Source organism: Tyto alba, unplaced genomic scaffold (genome assembly GCF_018691265.1).
Source record: "Tyto alba isolate M040663 unplaced genomic scaffold, T.alba_DEE_v4.0 Super-Scaffold_5, whole genome shotgun sequence".
NCBI lineage: Eukaryota > Metazoa > Chordata > Aves > Strigiformes > Tytonidae > Tyto > Tyto alba.
Window position 1 is genome coordinate 21,643,583 of NW_024881326.1, and position 25,087 is coordinate 21,668,669.

General features: G+C 41.9%; 1 protein-coding gene across 2 annotated transcripts; it reads right to left on the bottom strand.

Annotated features, from left to right (window-relative positions):
- Positions 1-447: 447 nt before the first annotated feature.
- On the bottom strand, positions 448-22,648 carry HPRT1 (hypoxanthine phosphoribosyltransferase 1). Of its 2 annotated transcripts, none has more exons than XM_032993796.2 (9): positions 22,557-22,648; positions 19,675-19,781; positions 17,997-18,180; positions 12,555-12,620; positions 11,537-11,554; positions 9,119-9,201; positions 6,729-6,775; positions 4,413-4,489; positions 448-3,781 (listed from the first exon to the last, which is right to left on the bottom strand). In XM_032993796.2, the coding sequence occupies exons 1-9, from the start codon at positions 22,578-22,580 to the stop codon at positions 3,734-3,736; spliced, it is 654 nt and encodes a 217-aa protein (XP_032849687.1). In that variant the 5' UTR covers positions 22,581-22,648; the 3' UTR covers positions 448-3,733. The 2 variants fall into 2 exon arrangements, with proteins under 2 accessions (XP_032849687.1, XP_042663242.1); XM_042807308.1 differs by lacking the exon at positions 22,557-22,648 and adding an exon at positions 21,937-22,032.
- Positions 22,649-25,087: the final 2,439 nt, after the last annotated feature.

Consider the following 25,087-nt stretch of genomic DNA (forward strand, 5'->3'; position numbering starts at 1 on the left):
TGCACAAAGGGTGTTTGCACCCACTCCCGTGCAGCCCCACCACGCACCCTGCACCCGCTTCTCGGCAGCTTCCCCAGGGATGAAAAATCCTCCCTGCCAGGTCGTGCAGCGCGCTGCATCTTTGTGCTCTTCCAGCCCTGCCCGCTTCACCTCGGTGTCAGCGAGGGCTATTTCACTGGCTACTGGCATCTTTACAGAGCTAGGAATCAATTTCCCCATCGGAATAGTCAACAGACTATATCTGCTGTGAGATTAAATAAATTTAAAGGCATTAAATGCTATACACACACACACACAAAAAAAAAAAAACAAACAAACAAAAAAAAAACCACCACCAACAACAACAAAAAAGACCACTGTGATGTTTCCTTTGCTTAAAAAAGTACTTGGGTACAGCTGAGATCTGCTCTTGCAAGGTGCAGCCTGAATGAGAATGAAAGGCAGGCAGACAGGGCAGGAACAGTCCTTTAATAAATCGCGAGTAACCAGCTCCCTGTGAGCAGTGTCAGGTCCTCGCTGCTGGGTTAGTGCGTGCTTGACAGGATTTTCAGAGCATAATAGACAAGGAAACACCGCCAACGTTTAATCAGTCGGGATATACAATTACAAGGCAACTTGGAGATCCTCATTTGCCTCCATCCGCAAAACCAGGATTCGCCCCCCCCAGCGCGAGCCGCCAGCTCCGTTCACATAAAGTCCCCACCACGCCTCCCGGCTCTGTCCAGAGCACTTCAGATTCTGACTGGTGTGAATTTAAAGCAAGAAGAACAAACACTCCCGGCCAGAGCTACCCCTGCGCGGTACCCAGCCAGGCAGCGGCAGCGGTCTGCGGCAGGCGAGAATTATCAAAATGTACAGAAATGCCAGATGTCACGGGGTGAGACACTGGAGGAAAGCCTATAAATATTCCAAATTATTTTTTCCAGCATACATTTGTGATTCATAAAATGTGGAACTATAATGAATTTCAAATGCCACATAAATGTTCAAATACAAGATTTTTCTCTGTGCTTTCGTAACGCTTTTAACAATGTATGTCTGGGTTGCATGAAGCTGGCATTTAACTTGCGAAGGTGTGACTAGAGCCCCAGCAAAATTACTGAATAAAAAGTAACAATTGCATTTTCAGTTTATTTCAAGTGAGAATTTATCCTCCCGTAGAGCACGTGCAGGTGCTGTAAAAGCCTGCGGTGTCAGGACTGGGCTAGCAAGGGCGAGAAAGCGGGTAACTCCTCCTCTGAACAATTTTCACAGAAAAAGCTTTTGAACAAGGAATCCCTCTGGGGTGATAAACTTCCTCTGACAAGCGCCTCGGGGAAGGAAGTGCCTGTTCCCCAGCATTTGAAATGTGGGAACATTCAGTAAGATTATTTTTATTTTTTTGTTTAATATTGGCCTTTTCCATCGCTCGCAGGCGAGGTCTGTTGGGTCAGGTGGCATCTTCCCCAACCACTCCTGTGCCTGCGCCACGGGCACGTGCCCACGCAGGGCCAACCCCCAACACACCAGGCACTTCCCCGCTCCAGCCACAGTTTGGAGGATAAACCTTTTGTTATGACTACCCCGCCCTCTCCTCCCTTAACCATCCTAACCAAGCCAGGAAAACATCTCAGGATAGACTAATTTAAGAGTTTTGTCCTAAAAGATACCGAAAATCGTCAATTCTCATTGTTTTGATGTGTAAATATATACTTTTAAGCCACCTCTCTCTTGTAATCTCTAGTGTCATGAATTTATTTGAAAACGCATTGTGAAGTAGGAACTATTAACAAGGCTGAAGAAACATCACTTTTTAAGATTAGACATCAAGTTCAACCAGAACCAGTGAAAACTTGAGCAGATATAATAATTCACGAGTGGGTTTATATTTTTTTATATATTTATATATATATTATATACGTTACTTTTGTGTTTCCTCTTCTTGGAGATGCATCAGGTATTTTTGCAACAAGTTGCCCCAGGGACAGTACAGGTTCTTGAAAAGGCATATGCACAAATGGTATTGAGGACATCGAGAAATACAATCGGCCTTTGTAGAGCATTTAGAAAAAAAGCTCCCTGGACATGAAGTATAACATTGCAAAAGTACGGTATAATCACCACCAGTGTTCTACTATTTGCTATTGAGAATTTTGATTTACAAACAGACACACTGTGGTCATTTGATCTAAATTACACCGCGTGTATCACTCGTGTTTTAGCTCTCCTGCTAACTGCTGCAGCTGGAACCGAGCACACCATGGGTGGACAGCAATGCCGCAGTACTTGGAAAAGTACAGAAACATGAGTCAAACTTCAAAACCACAGAAAAAGCTTTCAAAACAGGCTGGCAAAAACTTCCTCATCTATTAAGCACCGAGCAGCGGTAAATCTGAGCATAGAGTGGAAGAATCCACGCGCAGAAGTACCAGAACCACGTAAACCAAGGGACCTAAAAGCACGGCCCAAGGACGAGGTGTGAGATGGGCTGACGTGTTCAGAATTAAACTCAACACGAACAGAGCTGTTAATGATACAAACCCAAACCATCACTTACAAAACGGTTGTGGGTTTGTTTGGTTGGTTGGTTGGGTTTTTTTTAATTTTTTTTTTCCACGTGTCTATGTTTAATGAATGTCTAATCTCCACTCTTCATTTTTGCCAACGCAGAACAAAGGACAGTGCTTAAACCATTTTCTCTGAGATCTAGTTTGTTTATAAAATATGCAAGTGTTTCGATATTTCTCCTCAGCACTTTATCATCTCTCTTGTAGACAGGATAATATTAACCAAAAGCTCTACAAAGATAACAAATGTAGAGTCTGCCTTCACTGTCAGAAACATTTATGAAAAATATTACTGAGAAGAGCACTTTACTATACAGAATGAGTGGCATAGATGTATGGGGCTTATTTTAAAGAGACAGCCTTTATTTAAAGTACTTTGTCTTGTAGATCTTATAAAGTAAACATTACAATACTTTTTCACAAATATATTAAAATTGTTTAAATTTAAAAGGCAATTCCACTGACTGATGGATATTTTAAAAGAAAAAAAAAAAATCTAACAGAAACAGGCAGCTCAACTACAACTAGATCTTAAATATTCTGTTTCGTCATTCCACCTCCCTTAATAAAAAAAAAAAAAAAAAAAAAAAAAAGAGACATTTTTCACCCAGACTTCCTTTTACAGCAATAAGGCAATTCCAGGAGATGTGAATGAGCTCCTTGGAGATTACAGATACTGTAACTGGCTGCTCCTCATGCTTTATAACACCCAAAGGTGCAACTATCCATTAATCACAATCACATCTGTGCATTATAATATAAAACTTAAATTACAGATTTTAAAAATATTACTAATAGACTTCCCTATCATAAAATGCTTTACATTTACAGTACTTGAACTATTTCAGTTCTGGGTTGATGAGGTTTAAGCAATTTACCACTGCAAGAGTTAGACTCTGGAGCTCACAAACAGCACAACCCAACCAGGGGCAGCAATAGTCGGTAGAGTCATAGTGCAAATCAAAATAAGGAGTGCAGAATTGCACTAGTTGTTTACATTTCTAAAATATAAATGAACAAGACGAGCTCTTATAATGTACATGCAATAAATTATAGTAAGCGTCTGACAATGGGGCTGGGGCATTCTACAATTTTAGCTGGTGTACCAGAGTTGAAGCCTGTGAAAGATAGGACTCGGTAAACAAAACATTTCAAAGCTCTGTTGTCATAGCACTTGAACTATGCTTTCACGCTTTGTACTTCTGCTTCCCCGTCTCGCTGATCACACAGATATGCTGAAACAAAATAAAATGAAAAGCTCCTGTTAGAAAAGTAACGTAAGAGACGGGTGGTTTACATCTGTAGTCAATCATGTGCTTCTGAAAAAAACACAAGCATGCTATTCGCGTTTCAGTATGAAAGAACGTTGTAATACTGTTTATGCAGAAAACCTTGAGCCTTTTTTTGTCTAAAAAAATCTCAACATTGCCTTCTTTCTCCTCGCCCTAACTGTCCCGCCCCACGTCTGGTGAGACCCGGATGAAGAGTTAATGACTGAGAATAAAAAGTCAACCCCTCTTGACTCCCAAGGTCTCTCTTCTCTAACTCTTACGTATCTAAGCAAGTGCACTTATTTGTTGTAGGCATCTGCTAAGGTAAGAAGCTTCCCACAAACTTCACGTTATTTCAAAGTTGACAGGAGATGTGTAGCCTCCATTCTGCACGCAGCAAAATAAATTTTAGTTTCATAGGAGTTCCAAAACGCTGTCCTGCCGCTCTAGGGTTTGCTCCCATCGTTGCATCACCAATGGAACAGATTTGCACGAGGCACGATTTACAGAGGAGGGAGAGTGATGTGAGGAGACTTCCCTTCCTTCCTCCTCCCTCGTTTTAAATGGACAAAAACATACGGGAAAAATTACTTACGTTCAAATCTCTAAAGTATTCATTGTAATCTAGGGCGTATCCCACAACAAATTTGTCTGGCACTTCAAATCCAACAACTGAAAAAGACCGTAAGTCACCAGTATGTTAGAAAGGAACTTCCTAGAGTTCACTAGACCTTTTTATAGAAGCAATCTAGAATTTTATAGATATGTAGGCATCCTAACTAATTTTATTTCTTCCATTCAAGTACCCTCAGATTAACATTCGAGCTATTTTAAAATTTTAACTTACTTTGCTGATTTAATTTATCAACTGAAACCGAATTAAATAGAGGCATTTATTGGTGCCCAGGCAGCAGCATGGTGCTAGCATGCAGTCTGTAAGAAATGAATGGAAGCACTTAAATCAACACACAGAGTACGATTACCAGAACGTAAAATTCCTCGAAAATTTCCTGCAATTTTGTAAATACATGCAAAAAGAGCCGATGCTCCCCAGCACTTCCTAGCTGCTTGGCATGCCAGGGCAGAAGCAGTGGAGCTGGTGAGCACGGCACAAGTGACCCCCCCAGCAGCAGCCAGAGGGCAGCGCCCCGGGCAGGGCTGCACGGGGGGGACCCAAGGGAGGGAGGAGAAGGCAGGTTCAGCCCTCGGCTCCTTCGCAACTGTGGGTGTGCGAGCCCAGCAGGACTTTCTGTGGAGGGCTGGGAGAGTGAGCACGGAGTAAGGTGAATGATCAGAACCACAGCTGTTGCAGGGAAACCAATCCTTCGCCTTTGAGTAACCCAGATGGACTCCACTCTTGCAGCTCGCAGGCAGTGACCGGGTCTGTAGGAATATACTATGACTGCTAAAGCGTGTCTTCGATGCTGAACCCGTGGCACAGACAATAGTGGAGAGCAAAGAGCACTCTGTTCTTTACGGAGTCACTTGCAAGCTTCAGAAACAGGTAAGTGTTTGGTTTGGTTTGTTTGGTTTTTTTTTCCCCCTGTGTGTCTGGTTGTGTTTTTTTTCCCTCCTACAGAGAAGCTGCCTAAAAAGAGGACATCAGCTATGCCACAGATTGTCTATGCAGCTCTAGCGGGACAGTTCGTGGCTGGTAAGGCAGCACCAACCCAACCTGACCACACACACTGTAAAATGACCAAAACAATACTGAATTATATAAAATATAAAAGTTCCAAATGGCTTTCTCTCCTCATGCTAAAACGAAAGACCCCTGAGCACAGGAAAGCTGCGCATTTTTTTTTTCTTCCTGGCTACAATAAGGGTCTGCAAGGAAAGTAGGGAGATAAATTGTGCAATTCAATGAAAAGGCTGTGTACACTTTTGGAAAAATTAAGGCAATGTTTAGCGTCTACCTGGCCTCACAATACAGGGGTAAAACAGAGGCCCGGCCATTACTGCCTCGTTGTCTCTCCTTTCAGAGCTCACGTGTCCTGCACTGAACAGGTTTTCTCTGTGGACAGATGGCAAAAGGAGTCATCTGCTGCAAGATGCTCAGATGGCAGACCGTTAACCCAGCTGAGCCTGTAAGAAGATCTCAGGAATGAGGGGGCACCCTTGGCTGGGGGGGAGCTCCTCCACCAAGCTTTAAGGCATTGACAAACTACAGTTCCAGAATACTGCACAGCTTTGGAGAGGAGGAGGAAGAGGATGTGATTCTGCTGCTAAATTCACTCCACTTCCACAGTGAAAGCAGACAGGCCAGATAAACAGGAATTTAGGGTTAAAACTCCCAGCCCCTCCCAAGGTAGGAGGAGCTGTTACCCTGGTACCACTGCCCCTGTGGGTGCTATTCCTTTCTTTATGGTCTTGGGACAGACAGCAGAAGACAAGAAGGGAGCAATTCAGATGCCTAGACGTAACCAGTGTGGGGCCAAATTCAGTTATTTTATCACTGTAAACTTTTATCAGACCTGCCATCCCGGGGGTGGTCCTCCCACCTTCCTGGGCACATCCAGCCAGCATGAGGTGGCAGGTTTAGGCACCCAAATCGCTCCCAGAAGTGTCAAAGGTGAATCCAGCAGATTCTGCTGACCAAAGCATTTGACTGCACGCAAGCTGGGAGAATTTGCACACGAAAAGGGTGTAACCCAGACCAAAATATCAAAGTTTGCTTTTCATATAGCAAAATGTTACAAAAAGGAAAAAAAAAAAAAAAAAGGATCAAACCAAATCCAGATTAACTCTGTCAAAATACATTGCAAATACTTAAATTCCCTAAATAAGAGCAAAATCTATTGAGAATCATTAGTGAAAACTTATTTGGAACATCCTAGGACTTTGACCAAAGGGTACACAATACATTTACATACTTTCAAAAATTAATAATGGTTGTCAAAAAATTACTTACAGTCTGGCCGATATCCCACACTTCGAGGAGTTCTTTTTACCAACAAACTGTCAAACAAAACCAATGTAAAATTGAAACATGGAAGAGCACCGAGTACAAGTCTATGAGACTGTTTTGACGGCAAACAAGCTGAATTTGGCCTAAATGTGAATAACCGAAAGCACAACTACGCATATTTTAAACTATTATTTTATTTGCAGGTGCAGCTGATCACAACAACAGGATCAAAACATCCTAGAACAATGAATGGTTCAGAGCCTGAAGGATAACTAACAGGTCTGCAAGAAAGAGGCTAGGAGATACTGATCTGGATGGATTTTCACTGTGAAAATTTAACGGGGATTTATGTGTGTAATGAACTTCAGGAACGATTTAGCTTACAGGTATAGAGGCGACAACTTGGGATCTGGCCAGACCAACTGACCTCTTTTCAAAAGCCTTAGTATTATGAAGCAAAAGTTCAGCTGCTTAAATGCAACCTCAATTCCATTTGTACAACATGTCCTCAACTGTTTTTCACTGGCGGTACTCATTATCCTCATAAAGAAAATGTAATTGGTTCTGACAGCCGGGTGATACAAACCAGCTCCATTTTTCCAGAATTAATTGTCAGAGGTGTAAAAAAGCATGGAGGTACAGAGCTGGGGGTATTGTAGCAGAGAGAGATGCCCTACTAGTTAAATTTGATTCATCCCACTTCTACCTCTTGGAAAACAACCCCACAGGCATGACACTTTTCTGTCTTTGAGATACAGAGACTTTGGGAGGAAAAGAAAAGGTGGCCAGTGGCTGAAGGTGAAGACAGAGGTCAGCATAACTCTGTGCATTAAACACAGACCTCCTTCCCTCCTGGAGGCAGGGCTTCATTTGTCAGTGTCACAGTTTCAATTTTAGACAGTTTCTGAAACTTGAAAGTTGTAAGACTTAATTTTTGAGAATTGGTGTACGGTTTGATCAAAGAAACCCTGAAATTGTAGCAGCATTAATACACACCTTTCTGCTACAACTGCTTAATTGTCAGAGAGAAAGAAAATAAAAAAGATACTAAAAAAAATTAAAAAAAAAAAAAAAGAAGAGAAGAGAGGCAATTGAAGTACCTAAGAACATTACACTTCAGACTATCCAGAACAATCATGTTTATCTGTTCAGGTCTTTGGCAGGCCCAAATTACTGCAACAGGTTTGAACAATAAGAAACTGGAGTTTGCTCAGACCGTGTGATATTCATAACGTACACCACAGTGCTAGGGCACTATTCAGTGACAAATGTTTAAAATTTGGCACGCTTAATCTGCCCAGGAAGAAACCCTAAACCACCTCACCTTCAGCAGGTCACCTCCAGATTATCAGCAAGAAGAGCTGTTCTTGTACATCTAACAACTGCTTTGACATTGTTATGGCAACCCAACTGATTGGATATTACACACAGCTCTGCTTTATCTCTAATCCCCAGCAATCTTTATGCTTTTATTGTAAAATACACAACCACATCTTAGCAGTGTAAAAGATGCAGTTTAAAAATAAGTAGGAGGAATGGTGATATTTGTTAATCATATAATAATATCCTCAACATTTCTTGTTAGTTGTAAGTTATTTAATTATAAAATGTTTTGAAACTAATTGATTAAAGATGTAACTAAGTAGAAGAGCCTGGAAGAACATATGGCTGGATGACTCTCACAGAATGACCTCTAAAGCTCAGCTGCACTATGCACACTACACAAACAATAATGTTAGTGTGCAAACTAATTTAATTCTGCAATTAAAGAAGGTAAACTAAAAAAAGGTCTCCATTGCACAGGTACACCACTGCAGTATACTGAAGCTGCAGATAGTGCAAGCAGAAACAAATGTGTTTGGATAGATACTAAATATACGTAAATGACAACCACTGATTTTTTTTTTTTAATCCCTACCTCTAGTAAAAGTCTACATCTATGAACTAAATTTGTGTTGAAAATACCTCTACCAACTTGAGAGGGTATTTTTTTTTAAGCCCAAAAGACTTAAATTCTTCCATATACTTCTAAACCTAACTTGGACTTCAGGAGTAAAACCCCACAAACGTTACCGTTACATGATAAGGCAAGGCACGTACAAGCCATCCCCTTCTGCAACCCTGAAATTATTCCAGCAGTAGGACTGGAAGTAACGCAGCGTTTCTGCCAGCCTTAACGAACATATGCTCTCGTAACATGCAAAAGTGCTTTTGGAGTTTAAACAAACACTAAAAACTCCAACAGATCGCATCAAATGTGACTCCTGCAGAAATGCTCCCTCCCATCGCTCCCGCATGGAAATGTATTCTATACATTTTTTAATATATTTTTTTTTACAGCATGTCCTTCTTAAGTTGAAATACAGCACAAATAATCATCATTAAAAATTTACCTGGCTACTTTCACCATCTTTGGATTGTACTGCTTAAGTAGAGACAGCAACGTTTTCATTGTTTTACCAGTATCAATTATATCCTGAAAATAAAAATCTCAGGTAAGAAAGAATATTAAACATGTTAGAGTAGCATTTCTACCACAGAAATTGCTCATCTGCAATAGCATGAAAATAGGCCAAAGTACTGTTCAAAATCAAATACAGGTGACAGGTAACCACGCTGTGCTTACAGAACTATGCTCAGTAAAGCCATCACGCGCATTAACAATAGTTCTTAACTGTGGGTAACTATGACTTTGAAAGCAGCTACTGAACTATGACCTTCTTGGCTCCTTTTGGAGATTTTATGGCTTGTGCTCCTTGCAGCTATTAGACAAATAACGTTTAATTCGAATATGATAAGAGTAACATTAGTCTTGCTGTTGAGCTCAGTTACAGAGACAGATGTATACAACAGAAAGACACATAAGAAGGGAAAACACAGAACAACCCATTATTGCAATTAAAGAAAAAGGAGTGTAATTCACATCACAGATCCAAGAAACAGCCGCAGCAATTGCACTGCAAATATCTGCATGCTGTTCCAAAATCTATATTCAAATGCGCTCAAATGAATTTTGACACATCATTTTAATCCCATCCACTGCACATATAAGCAGAAAAAATAATGTATGTCTTACAAGTGAAGCATCAGAAATGGATTCCACATTTGGACTGAAATAACTGCATGATCTTTAGAGGGACAGTCCTTACCCTGGCCTAAAATCAAGTCTATTTGAAGTGAAGGAGCAGAATGTCCTTCACGCTGAAGCAGCAGCAATGTCCTGGTTTCGGCTTATTTTCCCATGACTCCCAATTAAAATAAAAATCAAACAAAAACACTCAAAAGAGCACCCATCAGCTACACCATCTTTAACACTCAATGCTTTTAATCATTGTTATAAACTTAAGAAAAGTTAAAGACATACAAACACATAAACAGATGTTGGTGAATAAACAGAAGTAGCTACTTCCATACTCTAAAATAAAAACAGAGCCTATTACTGATTTTGTATTGCGTGATTATCTGTTTATTGGAGGTGAATCTCCATTTTGTTCAGGTTTTTTTTTGCACATTAAAGGGATGATGCATAGAAAAGCCTAGTGCTCTGGTGCACAAGATACTGAACCTACAATAACTATGCATTTTTACTGTTTGACATTTAAAATGGTGATTGGTTAAAAAGTTTGTATTTGACAGCGTATGGGACAAGTCACTGGATAGATGATTCACTGAACAAATGAGAAACTAACCTAGTTAGCTGTCTGGGACTTTAAAGACATACATTCATCTGAAATGGAGCAGATACATAATTAAATGCATCTGCCTATCTGGAGCAAAATATACTTCAAAGGACACCACTGGTCACACAGATGACTGCTATATGCGTACTATTTTGGTAGGAGTTTTGGAACTGAATGTGCTTCCTGTGGAACAATATAACCTTCTCAAATGAAAAAAAAACCAAAAACAAAACCAACATACATAAAAACCACATTTTATGACAGAGGAAACATCGTTCCCTTTGGTTGCTGAATCAGTTGCCATAGCTGTTTCTTTGCTTACAAACAAAGACATTTCCATTATTTGGAGCCTTAAGACATTAGTCGATTGATTGCACTTCCATTTTTTCAGTCAACCGCTGCTGCTTCCCTACCCTGAAACTGGCAATCCTACTCAAGAACAAACTTTGTCAAAGTGATGTTTACTGAACATAAGCAACACTGTCCATCAAGAAAGAGGTATGAGAGCAAGAATTAAGCAACTGTATCTACTAGGAAATCAAACTGAGGTGCACTGTACTTGGTGTCATCCAAACCACCATGACAAGAAAAAGGGCACGGGAATTCAGCCATTGCAAAATACTAATTAGGAAATAGAGTTCTCTATGTCACTGTTCTCTAAACAAATTATACACAGGAACACTGGGCTTCAATCTGGTTTTCAGATATTTTAGGATATTCCTACTAGGAACCTATTTCTGCCCTTGAAGTTTAAGTTTCTAGCTTGCTGTGATAAATCCAGAACAGTAACTTGCGTAATATCACTTCGTTCAGACTACTTTTTAAAACTTAAAAAAAAAAAGAAAGAAAAAAAAGACATTTTAGAATTGACAGAATCCCAGAAAACTGAAAGCAAGTGCAAACAAATTTACATATATATTTTCCTTGTTAAATTTGGAACCCAAATGCAATTTGTGAATTCAAAACAGACATTATTTGAAATTCAGAGCCCACTTCCAAAATTCAGGCCTGGAATCAGAAGCTGGAAGCCTTGAAAACAGAAACTGTAGGTTATCTGGCTTAGGAACAACTTCTACCAGAACTCTTTTACCAGTCACACATTAGAACTTCAAAGTGAAACGTAATACTTACTTCTACAATCAAAACATTCTGGTGGGAAGAAAAAGAAAAAAAAAAAAAAAAAGAAAAAAAATCATTAATATCTCGAGAATATGTCATTTCTTACATATATTAATCTCGATAACTTATGAATTTTCATTGCGGTTAAGTATTTGTACCACCATTTATGTATGTTTACACATATAACAGTAGTTAACATTTCTGATGCTCTAATAACAATTGGCTGGCAATGAGATTCAACGTCTCATGCTGAGTACAAAGTGGTCTTTAAATTATTTAGACTTTGAGAATTCTAGATATACGCAAAAGAGATCCAAACAGAGTCTACACAATTTGTATTCTTCTAAAGCAAAGAGTGTCATAGTATAGAGACATGTACAGTTCTGTCATACCTCCAGCCTTTATATCGAACTGTGACATGCAAGCCTTAAAGATCACATATGTGTAAGGAGACGGGGAAGTAATGTGTTCTGACAGCGCAGGAGGCACTGATGCTTTAACCCCAGACATCTGGCTCAGCGACCTCCACAGAGTCACTGGAGAAAAGCAGATTCCCAGCTGCCACCCTCCCATTTCCTCCTCTCGTCACTGCCCTAACGGGAACCACCATCCACAACCTGGGCTGCACGTTACACATCACGACAGTATGAATTCCCATCCCTACTTCAGTCAAACACCAATACAGCAAATAAACACCGCCGCTCTCTTTTAAAGGCAGTTTGCAGACAACAACCCCCACAAGATTATTCTTCCCACGCACTACAGAAAAACCAAATCTCCTACAGTTTTGCTGATACCGAAGATGGTGAATAGGGGTTTTTCTGTTAAGTTCAGACTAAACTGACAGCTTTGGTGGGGCTTATCCACTCTCCTAGTATACAGTGGTAAATATTTAAACGAAACTCTTCTGTTTTCATTTTTTAAAATTCTATAATTTTCACATGCTAAAAGAGCAGCCTTAAAGCCAGGCAGGTATGTGGGTTCTTTAGTGGATTTGTTTGTTTGTTTTTAAATATACAAAGAGCCATACCTTTCCAGTTAAGGTTGAGAGGTCGTCTCCACCAATGACTTTTATATCTCCAGTTGACTGATCGTTCTAAGAAAGAGGAGGGTAAGCATTATCATTACCAGCATTAAAATATTTTTTTCTTCCAGTAAATATCAAAACTGCAAAGTACATAACCAATGAACGTTAATGCTTTCAGAAACAGAGCACCAACAGTGTCTATTAACTAAGCAATTACAAGCGATCAAATGCAAAGATGGTATTTCAGATTAAAGATTGTTTGACAAGAGATCTGCATAAACACAGGCACCACCTCTCATCTGTGACCATTATATATACACCTATGTATCTAAAAAGATATGATTTGTTATGCATTCCCTACAGATACCGAAATAAGACAGAAAGCATGCTGCTATATAGCTGGCAATTTACATTTGAAACTTTAATGCTTTAGAAAGCCTTACTCTTCCAGTAAGAATAAGCAACCATAACAAGAACAGCTGGCAAAAAAGGCACAGATTAATATTTAGAAATACAAGCTACAAAAATAGCCAGAAAAGCTTATGTTTGACTAGTTTACAACAAATATTGGTAACAAATCGAATTATTTCTTATTGAACAGGAACATAGGTACACTATCACTACACCACAGCATTTTGCTTCCATAAAACTAAACTCTGATACAAACGTAAATGAACTGTTATATAAGGAACTTAAAAACAGCTGCTAGGAGTGCTTCACAGATCTCTGCAGTTTAAATAAAGTAATTCAACTGACTTTCAACCCTGACAGTGTCTCACAGTTCATATTAGATGCAATATGTTTATTATTGTACTACTTACAAATGAGGACATTATCCTACAATTTAATCCTTTTGGTCGAAGGTTAATATTGCTTATCAAACTTTATTCTCGTAGCTCCTTACCACATAACCTCCTTCTAGAAAAACGGTATTATTTTGCTGCACAACTATGCAGACACGCAGCAAAACAGCAGTTCCTTCCCAAAGCCCAGACAGGACAGATGCAATAGAGAGGGGACCACAAGGGAACTGAGAGACCGTCACATACAGTTTCCTGTTTTTACAGCCGCGTGAAGACAAATATTCACGCTATATGAATTGTAGGCAAAAACTCAAAATGTTATCACAAAAAAGGGGAAACAAATTATTTAGAGAGGCACACAACAAGTTCACAGTAAGTAATGCAATGCTGGGATGATAGCAAAGAGAAAACGTATTAAAATCCTCTGGACAGTGGTGTCAACAGTCTAGGATAAGGAAGCGCTGACAACTCCAAGCATGTAAAAGCAGATGACAAGACAACAGATACTTTCCTTTTAAAATTCCTATGACAAAACATGAAAAAAACCCCAAATAAATTATTGGAAAAAAAGTATCTTTTCAGTTTTACCCCATGTGTTTTGAAGACAACATTAGTTTGAGTGATACCACTCTGAAATTACACCAAAGTTCCATGTCAGCATCAATCTCACTGTGTTGAAAAAGTCCATGTCCAAAATTATTTCTTCTTGACCCAGCAGATATACACACTGCTACTGAATGCCTGAGATACTGGCTAGATCAACCACAAAAATGTGATTCAGTTAAGCACTGTATTCATAAAGCTAAAGGACTTTTCCTGTGTTCACCCTATCTTAAAATTATCTTAAATGACAGCTTCTTTAAGCTTTTCCTTGTTTATGTTACAGGACTCCCTCTTATCTGTTCCTACACTAATAGGGATTTCATCCTCCTTCCGTGGAAGGATGCAAAAAGCATCATTCCTTACAAAACGACGACGGAGAAAGACGTCACAGGTATTTGTTCCATTAAAATTAAATGCATAGATGAGAGACTCGTACTCCTCAGTATACACGTAAGATCAGGTTCCTGATGATCTGTTTGGATACAAAGCAGCACACTACATTCAAACAAGAACACCACAAAACTGTAGGTTACTGTAAACCTTTGGATTATGCATACTGAAGTATGATGATCAGCAGAGAAAAAACAGTCTAATCAACAGAAACTTTCCTGCTCCTTCCCGCCAAAACCATACAAATTGCTACACTTTTTATCACAAAACCTAAATCTTCACTGGCATATAAACCTACAGTCCTATGCAGCTACTGAGTTCCTGAGCAATTAAAGGATAAAAACAGTTAAAGAATTTCCAACACTGGCTGTAACCAGATTTCCACTGGAAAGAACTTTGTTTAATAATTAAGCAATGTTTTAATTATCTTCAGGAGCATTATTTCTGATTTCAGTACTGGTAAGACTTTAATGCTTTGTGGTTTAACACATAAGAGTTTTACCGTTCTAGATCTGTTTTCACTGCCTCCCCATTGTCACTGATGGAAAACAATAATGCTTTACAAGATCGTAACTCCTGACTCAAGTGACTCCAAGATCACCTTTTAAAACGGCATTTTAAGTTGCTTACAGTATTTGTTGTAAGATTTGGTTAACAGAGATCTTTCAGAATACTCCCATGACCAGCCTAAGCAGAGTTTACCATGTACTCCACTGAAAATCCCCATTTTCCCAAGCGACAGTGCAACGCATCCATTGTCTTTTGGCTGCCCTTCGTGACTACATAAACAACATTTGCTCATTTTCAAGTTTAAATGCAGGAGGCTGGTGAAAAGACATTCTTCTTGTAGCACAAACAAAATAAACTGTTTGTCAAGAACACTGAGATCTGGATCTGTTCACAAACACTATCTTTCCTTTTCTTAACAGCTTGCCAGATCATTCAAATTCATCTATAGGAACTCAGAAAGATGGAGTTACAAGCAAAGTTTAATCACAGCTTCATCATGTCAATATTCTTAGAGAACTATTTTTGGGTGCAGAACAGCATGAACTTTGCATTGCAACACAAAAAAAACCCCATACGCTTGTAAATATTAAATGATCAGTTTGAAACAAGAATAGAACCTCAATTACATCAATTTCAGAACCATTCCACAAGTTCAGCTGCTTTGTTTATGTGGCCAGGATATTTTTAACATCTTTTATCCAGTCTGTAAAGGCAGGCAGCATGATCTAGTCATCACATCCAAAGACAGCGACAAGAGAGCTAGATCCACTTTCAGTTGTGATGCCCGTTACAGTTTGTGATGATTTTCACATCACTAAACACAGATCTCTCCATCTAGTAAAGCACAGATAAAAACTGCAGAGCAGATTTAGCATTCTGATACAATTACTGACGGAAGACCTAGTCAGTCGGTTACATACTCATATTAAGACAATCTTATTCAGTCTATCAGTTTATGCAATCTGAAGGATGTAAATCTGGATATTAATAACCATGTAAGAGAGTCCACAGAAATGAAATGCTCGTAAATACAGTAGTGGAGGCATCAGGTAACAGGAGCTCCTCACACATCTACGACAAGAAAACATTCTTTTATGGAATTGACTGACAAAACAAAAAGCCCTGAAGCCAACACCTCAAGGAAAACTTTGTGTTTAGACAGCTTTCTGTCTAAATTTCTCCGCTTTTCTTTTCATCTACTAATTTTTACTACAAAAACAGGCTTTTAATTTCCATAAACATTTTGCTGCTCACTCCCCTATTAATATCAAGGCACTGTAGTTCTGGGGAGTAATAAACAAAAGCAGCTGCAGTAAAGAAATGAACTAAAGCATGCCTAACACACCAGTATGAGCAAGGAAAACATGCATATAATAAGGCAGCCTTGGTTTTTAATGGAGGTTTTTTTTTTTTTTCCAGGTGTTTCAAACCATTTCTTCAGTAGTTTTTTCCAAGTTAGTCAGAAAGTGGAGAGAGTGAAAGGGTGTAGCCTTTATATTGTTTTTTAAACAAGCCAAGTAAGTTATTGGAAGCGTTCCTTGAAGAAAGCAGAAGATACACAATTTCCCCACCAAAAAAGGTGGGAGTCATGATTTCCTATTCTTTAACATAGCATCCTGTAACAGAAACATTCAGCTTTCCGTTGTGGCGTTTATAGGCAGAATCTATGGGCATGTGGTGACCTAGTGGTTAGGCGGGCTGGTGGCAGGAGCCTGAATCTGTTGAGGGGAGCAGAAGGGTGTGAACCAGCTCTCGCTCACTGATTTAAATACGGTGCACAAAGCACAGAGCGCTCCCTGCGGGATACAACCGAAGGCTGGCACAAACCTTTCTGCCCAGCCTTGCCTTCCTGTGAAGGAGCATGGCTAAATTACTGCCTCCCGTTCAGCAAACTGGGAGGGTGGTTTCCAGGGAGCCCTGGGATGGCCAGCCGTGAGTATGCCTGGGGCAGCCAGCGCTGCTTGTCCTCCAAATGGACTTGACCAAAGCCTCATGCAGTTCTGGGCTTCACCCTGAAACGTAACAGATTGCTCAACAGCAATCAGGAATTCATGAAGTTCTCCGACGGTCCAAACTAAGTCTGCAAATAACTCCATCTCTGGTTTCACAGTTTAATGAAAAGAAGCATGAGCTTGAGTTTCCAGTTTAGTAATCTCTATTTTTTTTCTACTGGAATAGGCACTCGTCTACAACTGTGACAAGTAGCCTATGCTGCTGACTTGAATGCAAAGTTCCTGAGACAGAACTAACAGCATAACCTTATCAAACGGTTTATGCAAACACTCTAAGCTGAAGTGAAAAAATGTAATTATTTCCATGCTACAGACGGTCTTATGGAGCAAATCATAAATACCATCCTGAAAACACGAGACTAGGCTGTCGGTAAGTCAGGAAGCAGTTATAACATACCGCTGCTGCTTCCTTTGACCTGAGCAACATAACCTCGTGCTTCCTTCTATAAAACTTACATGTTATCTCATGTTACAGAACGCTCTATTTCCCTGTATAGTTAAATCCTAGTGTTCAGAATGAAAATAAATTATTTTCCAAGAATGTAAACCCAAGAGGCAACCTATGCCTAGTCCTGAAAAGGCAGTGCCATATTCAGTGGCCACTAACCATAAATCTAGGTTTATGAATCTAGCACTTCCTCAAGGCCAAATACAACTAATTTTATTCACTGTTCAGTTGAGCCAAACAAAAGATGAGACGGGGAACTCTGGTATAACTGTTTTTGCAGCTTCCAAGTCTTCCCGTCCAATGAATGATGTCTAAACCACATATAAATTACTATAGTAAAATTTTTGTAACCATAGCTGCAGGAGAATCCTCTGTATTATTCTAGAGCCACAGCTTCAGAGATGGGGTAGTGGCCAGAAAAGAAACTGTTTAACAAGTAAAGGACATGGAAAAGGTCTCTCTGCTCTGTACCAGGATTTTACAGGGCTGTGGAGATACCAAGGTCTAAAGGAGAACATATTAGAAAATAAGGTAAAGAAAATTAGCTTGTGACTCTTAACCCCCTTAATTATTTAACATTCTGCACATTCTGGCAGTAATGCTACTAAAACACCTCCGTTAATAACTGGAAGTTAGTCAAATTTATATAGAAACTACAGAGTACTGCAGAGATACTTACACAATAACTCTTCAACCTAATGAAGTCGACAGTCATGGGGATTGATTTGTCACTGTTTCTGTTCAGTGCTTTGATGTAGTCTAATAAATCAGCAAAAAATTTATAGCCACCCTTGAGTACACAGAGTGCTACAATGTGATGTCCTCCCATGCCCTTCATAATTTCTCGTGCCAGTCTCTCCGTCCTATACAAAACCAAAAAAAAGTTAGCTGTCAAGACACATTTCACTTGCTTACTATAGCAGCAGCATTTTATACTGCCAAAGGTAGCAAACACATGCATCAAACTTGGAAACACATTCTGCTCGGAAATATTTGCCTACCACTTCAGTCACTTTTACACATTATTGGTCAACAAAGTTTGGTGTTTTTCAAGGTTAATCTAGCAGTAGCACTGCCAAACGCCTTTGTTTTCATACGTCACACTCAGCCAAAGCAAATCTTAACACCCTGAAGCTGCTTCACTGTCAGACACGCAACGTGAAGGTGCATTTTCTCCTTCCAAAGATAGGTTCAGCTCCCATGCAAAGAGCAACATAAGCTAACAAAACCAAAAAGGCAGTAGTTCTCACTAACTGAGGAGCAAGAAAGTTCTCAAATTGTAAACTAAGGAGTGAGTTTATTTGCCAAGCTAGAATGCCAGAAATTTGCCCTAACTGCAAAATACAATACCAATGAAGCAGAGCAAGAGAACACTGCACTGTTCTTCTGCAATCATTGTTTCTAAATTTATCCTGTAATTTATTTTAGAAAGCATGGTATGTATTTATTGTGTGCCAGCCGACAGCAGGTTTCTCAGAGAAAGCCTACTATTATAAACTTTACGTCATTTACTTAATGACATGTACTTTGTCCAATTTTTTGCTCTGTATGGACTTCCAGTGCAAAGTTTTTACAATATTAAAAAAAAAAAAAAGGAATGTTTATTATATCTAATCAAACAGGACCAGACCACACAAAACTTAGATGCATTCCTATTCGCAAGACCTCCGAGAAGATCCACCCATCACCGCTCTTAAATGGTCGCGTGTCTCCAATAACTGCTTTTCACTGAATTTGTGGTTCAGTCTCTTAAGAGGAATTAGCAACTATCAAACACAAAATGCCTTGTAGGCTTACGCACTCATTTCTGATCACACGAGATAAAACTTCCACAGCGCATCACAGATTTCAGCAACGACAGAAGTGACAGGTTGATATTTGCAGAGGCTAATGTCTTTCCCAGAAAGTTGGAGAAAGCTGGATATTACTTATATGAGAAACAGACATGAGAAAGCCTAAGATAATGTCATTAATAATTTACTTTTATTAAAATCCTAAAAAAATTCAAGAGACTATAATTGTTTTCAGACTGAACTGGCACAACAAATCACATCTTCTAATCAGGTTTTAAGAAGGTAAAACATCAAAGAAACACTGGAAAGAAAGTTGTAGATTGCTACGTACCACAAAATTTTGCTTGAGAATTATGGCAAATTTCCAAACAATAGCATAACTGCAAATGTACAAACTCTTAGAAGCCAAACAGGAAAGAGTTAATCAGCACTTGTATTTTTTAGTCTCTAATTAAACATCATTTATTTAGACAGTCACCAGGCAGCAAAACTATCACTGGAAGATTGTTTATTCCAGTGTCATGGAATCAGCTGGAACAGTGTACTGTCTGAAGTCAAACAAACCTGTCCATGATGAGCCCGTGAGGAATATAGACTTTTTCCAAATCATCTGCATAATGTTTAGGTATGCAGAACAAGTCCAGGTCGTAACCCTGTTCATCATCGCCAATCTGAAAAGGAAATAAGGTGAGATTTCTACAAAGCCTTATAGAAAGTCTGTGGTGAGAAACTGCAAGTCCTTCGCTTTATTCGGTAAGCTATCAAACCCATTACACTCATCAGGATCACGTTACTTTCCCTCTCTATAAAAACATCAATCACACTGGACACAGTGCAAACTGTAATCTAACAGAACCTACAGTTCACAGGAATTGCTCGAAATATCACATGAATTGGTGTGCAATAAAATGTGGGGAAGAAATTAAGTCCTAACAACATCCTCCTACATGGAAGAGCAGGAAAATGAAGGTACTACACCTCAATGAATCTCTTTATTCTGTTTAAAAAATAATCGAGGAGCTTTTTTAACACCTTTGATTTTCCCAGTGTAATGCAAAACCTGCATCTGCAATTAAGCAAGCAGAGGTTTTGACATGGACATCTTCCCAATCTCCACAACACCAAATCACAACAAAACACGTGAGCCAGTTTTCAGGAGACCACAGACAGCTACAGGAGCATGACAAGTTGTACTGCTGTGAAGCAAGCCTTCGCAGACCATCACCTGCAAACCGTGGAGGTTCAAGATCATTCAGAATCTGAACTGAAAGCCCTACTTCAGCAACCTGAAATTCCCTCTATGAAACAGCCTGCAATATTAGCAAGTGTATATTAGGATAAGGGATTCGCAGATACATATATATATATATATATATATTAAAAAATATATATATAATTGTACCAAACACTGCAGAGGTTCAGGTTATACTGTCACAACAGCATCAAGAATAGCCTTCTCTGAACCTTAACCCTGCTGCAACGTGAAAAATGACAGTGTGTTTTTTAAATACTTCACTCTCCGGTTATGCAGTTGAACGCTATTACATGTAAAATGAAGCTAAGAATTTCAAAAGGAAAACTGAAGCTTATTACTGACACTTCACCAGGCAGGCATTTTAAGTATCCATTTTGGCTACCGCTGCCCTTGCAAGACACAATCTCATTTTGGTGCCCAAGGAAGCACTTACCTGGCTTGTGATCAGCTGTTTACACGTTGTTTTTTTGTTGCTGTTGTTGTGTAACCCCCTAATGAGTATTTCACATGGGGAATTTCACCCTCCCACCCAAAACAGACCCTGTATGAGCTACCCACGCACCCGGCTCAGGCATGGAGCCATCAGGGTCCCGGCAATCCAGAGCAGGTTGTTATTTTAAGTGGTAAGACGGGTCCCTCCCCGAACACATTGTATTTTCCTGTGGTTCAGACCCATCGTTGTATCTAGCGTGTCTACTAAACCCTCCTTTCTGCATTCGGTAGTGAATGGGCCCTTCCTAGAGATTTTATCAGGTTTTATTACTGACCGCAGGGATTTACAGTCACAACCTCGCGGCCGGCACAGCCCTCAGCCATAAGACACCACATGTATTTCACGAGCACCCGGCGCTGGCTTTAGATAAAATAATAAAAATTAATATGGAAGAGCCTTAAGAGACACGGCAAAGGTGAAAAAAAAAAAAAAAAAAAAAAAAAACAACAACAAAAAACATAAATAGCCCCCCCCGCATGCTCTTCCTTCAAAAATACATCCTAACTTTAACATTTAAGCGACTCGCCCCGCACTCGCAAACCGGTGCCTCCCCACCACGCTACGAAAAGCAACAGGAATAGGAAGTTGTGCCGCGCCGGGCTCGTATCTGGTGGGAAGTTGTTTCACCTTCATTTCTCAGGCAGCAGCGCCGGCTCTCCCCGCCGCCCTCCGCGTTTAAACCCCCCCCCCCCACCCGAGGCGCCACCCGTGACCGCGAACCCACCCCCGCGCTGCCCGGCGGCCGCGCTCGGGGGAAGGGGAAGCGCCGGGGCCGGGGGTGCGGGGAGGGAGCCCCGGGCCCGGCGCCGGGAGGCCGGGGCTCCCCTCAAGGTGACTGCGCGGGGCGGCGGCTCCCGCCGCGGAGGAGCAGCCTTTTTCCCCCGCCGCGCTCCCTCATAAATCGCCACATTTTGTGGGGCGAGCGGGACAACCCCCCCCCACCACCACCACCACCACCTCCGCCCTCCCCTCAGCGAGGCGGGAGGCGCCCCCCCGGCAGCCCCCCCCGTCCCGCCACGGCGGCGGCGAGCAAAGGCTTCCCCGCGGGGTGGGGAGGGATGGCGGCGGCCGCACTCACCACGATGCAGGGGCTGGGGGTCGCCATGGAGCGGGGCGGCCCGGCGGGAGCGGCGGCGGCGGCGGGCGGCGAGGAGCGAGGAGGCGCCGCGCCCCGCAGCGGCCCCGGCGCCGCCTCCGCGCCCTCCGCGCTCCCCGCCCTCAACATGGCCGCGCCGCCGCCGCCCGCCCGCTCCGGCGGACAGAGGCCTGCGGCGGCCCCGGCCCGGCGCCGGCGGAGAGGGCGGGGGATGAGGCGGCCCCGCCGGCGGCCGCCTGCCCGGAGCCGCCCCTCAGCTCCGGCGGCACCGCCGCCCCGGAGGGACGGGGCGGTCCCCGCGCCATCACGGGTCCCCTCTCCTGCCCAGGGCAACAGGGGTGCAGGTGGCCCCGATCCCCGCCCTCCGCGTCTTCAGTGTTGTTCTTCCCTCTCCCCAGCACCATGTGGGGGATGTCCCCTGGCCCTGGGGAAGATCGCTCCCTATCCCCCGCGGGGGGGAAAGGGTGAGCGATGGCTGTCGCGCCGAAACCACGGACGGGATGGATGCCCTTCCCACAGGTGTGGAGGGGCTCCACAGATGGTTCCCCCACGCAGGGAACACTCCTCTCCCACCCGGTGTTGCCCGGGCTCCTCTCCCTCACCGAGGAAGGCCTGTCCTCCGCCATGGCTTTGTGCACCTTGAAGGAAAAAAGAAAAGGGACTGCCTGCTTGCATCACTTAGGGTCTTCCTGCGAATCACGGCATTGAGTGCAGACTCGTTCTCCCCAGGCATAGGAAATCCCGCCTCCCGGCACAGGGGGAAAACACTTAAATCCCCATCAGCCTGACACGCGTGGGGTGCTGGGGCACCGCCAGCCCTCAAGGCAGCGCAGGGCCGCCCGCCTCCACCTCGACACGCCAACAAGGGTGATAACCAAACCTCATGCTTCGGGGCTCCAGCTGGTTGCTTGCAGGGGTCAGGTCCCTCGGTGCATAACTGAATATATTGTGGAATTTTCCTCCTCCGGCGCTGCTCGGCAGCATCAGTGTGGTCACTCCTAGCTGCTCACTCCGAGGCGGTGCAGGGAACCCTGCACGGACGCTGCTCCACATCGGACAGAGCAGGGAACTGATTTTAAACCAGGCCTTGGTTGGTAATGACTGCGCCTTTTCACTAGGCAAAGAACGTGGTGGCAGGTGCCGCTTCCCCACGCACAGATGAAAAGGGATCCCCTGCACCCCTGTCACCTCCCGCACTTGCCGTTTGGCGTGAGGTGAGGCTCAACTGTGCCTCCAGATGCTGCCCATACCTAATTATCTGAAGGAAAAATTTGATCTTGAGGTAAGATATTAAGAAAGCATGGAAAGGCCTGGATAGCTCTAGTGGTCTCAGATGGGGAAAAAACAAAATAAAGCACTGTCAACTTTTCCTGTAGGTCTGGAGTTAAGGCCAATACAAATGGGAATCCAGGGTTTCTTATATTTAATAATTATGTATCAGCTGAAGACTTTCCGCTTCTTTCCCTAAGGGGTGGAGACCAAGTTTTGTTTTATGCTGCATAAATACTTGGTATCAAGAAAAGGATAACGAATCTTAAAAATAATTTTATTCATAAAGAGCTGTAGCAACCAACTCCTGATACACATCTAGCATTATTACTGTCGGCTCAGGAAACACAATGAAATCAATTTAAGCATTCCTTTGTATGAAACAACCAATTTAAGCAAATTTTAACAAAGCAAATAGGCACAATCCCTAACAAATGCAGTATTGCTGCAGCTAGGTGTTCAGCTACAGTTTGGGTGGGTGAATTCTGGAGTGGGAGGAAGAGGCCTTTATCAAATTGCCTTGGGCAGCAGAATGAAATACGCCCTGTAGCTAACTAATATCAGGAACATGTCATAGCTGGCCTAATTCCAGCAGGCTGGGATGAACAGCAGCTGCCCTGTCAAGTTCAGGGAGAGGCTGACATTGGGCAGTGGGCAATATCTGTCAAGAGACTGTGCAACCACAGCAGCTTTTCAGGATCTGATTTCATATTAGTTACTGAAGACACTTCTCATTAATGACCAATGTCCATGCCTGCCATTAAAACCAGCATCCAACGGCACCTTTCTGATTGCATGCAAAAGTTGTTAGCTTGACTTCTGTGTGATTCCTCCCCAGCAGACAAAAGCATTAGTCCTGTTTTGCCCTTCTGGGTGAGCAATTTCTTTGTTCCTCCTGCCAACCAGCACATTCCTACATTCAAAGCATTCTGGGTCCTGCTGGCACCCCGTTATGGAGGGAAAAACAGATTTACAAAAGCAGAAATATTTGCTGATATTACAGGAAGTCAGTTAGCTGAGATCAGGAACAGATTTAGTAGATGACCAGGTTTGTCCTTGCTGGTATGGGCGCCATGGAGGTTTGCAGGGCAGGGTGAAGGGAGGGGGTTCAGACGCATCTGGAAGCTACACATTTTCTGGCTAGAAGATGCGTAAGGTAGGGGAGCCAATGTTCTGATTTCTCTGGTATCCACAGCTTTTTAGAAGATAAAATATTTTAATACATCTGTTTTTTCTCTGAGTATGTTCCCGATTTCATAATTATTTTGTCCTCTGTTGCCAGTCAGGCATATCTCAGTGCTCAGGCCCAGTGAACCATGGGACCCTGTGTGAGCACCAGTTGTATGTAACTTTATTAACAGACTTTAAAAACCTTGCTTGGTATCCACATGTCCCCAGTGGTGGGATACCTGGTGATAATAACTGAGTATTCATCGTTTGGAAACACTTGAAATCGTATGCTCTGAGTCAGATCTTCAGGTCACGGCCCATTCACCAATCCCTCTCTTCCCCCCATTTTTTCCTCCCAGTTTTGCCATTGCTGCTGGATGACTCACAGAGACTTAGCAGAATTTAACTGCTGTTTTTTTTCACAAGACAAGCCTCCTAAAAAAGCAGAGAGTGCAATGAATTTCCAGCAGATTAACAACTGAGACCAGCAGAACTCCCATGTGACCAGAAATTAGTCTGTGCAGACAGAATGGGGAAAAAATGGAGAACTTAAGGCATATTAACCTGGTCCTGAGATGAACACTAACATTTTTAAGCAAGAGGAAAATCAAAAAGGAATATCTCATTAAATGGTATATAGAGCATTCACCAAAACGGGAATTTAGCATGCAAGCATCCCATCATCATCCTAGCT

Bases quoted from the DNA above. Each gene is read 5' to 3' on its own strand.
- HPRT1 (XM_042807308.1), bottom strand. From the start codon at position 21,963: ATGGCGACCCCCAGCCCCTGCATCGTG. The intron at 19,782-21,936 runs GTGAGTGCGGCC...TTTCCTTTTCAG, and splicing joins CCCCCAGCCCCTGCATCGTG to ATTGGCGATGATGAACAGGG. The intron at 6,776-9,118 runs GTAAATTTTTAA...TTTGTTTGACAG, and splicing joins AAGATGGTGAAAGTAGCCAG to TTTGTTGGTAAAAAGAACTC.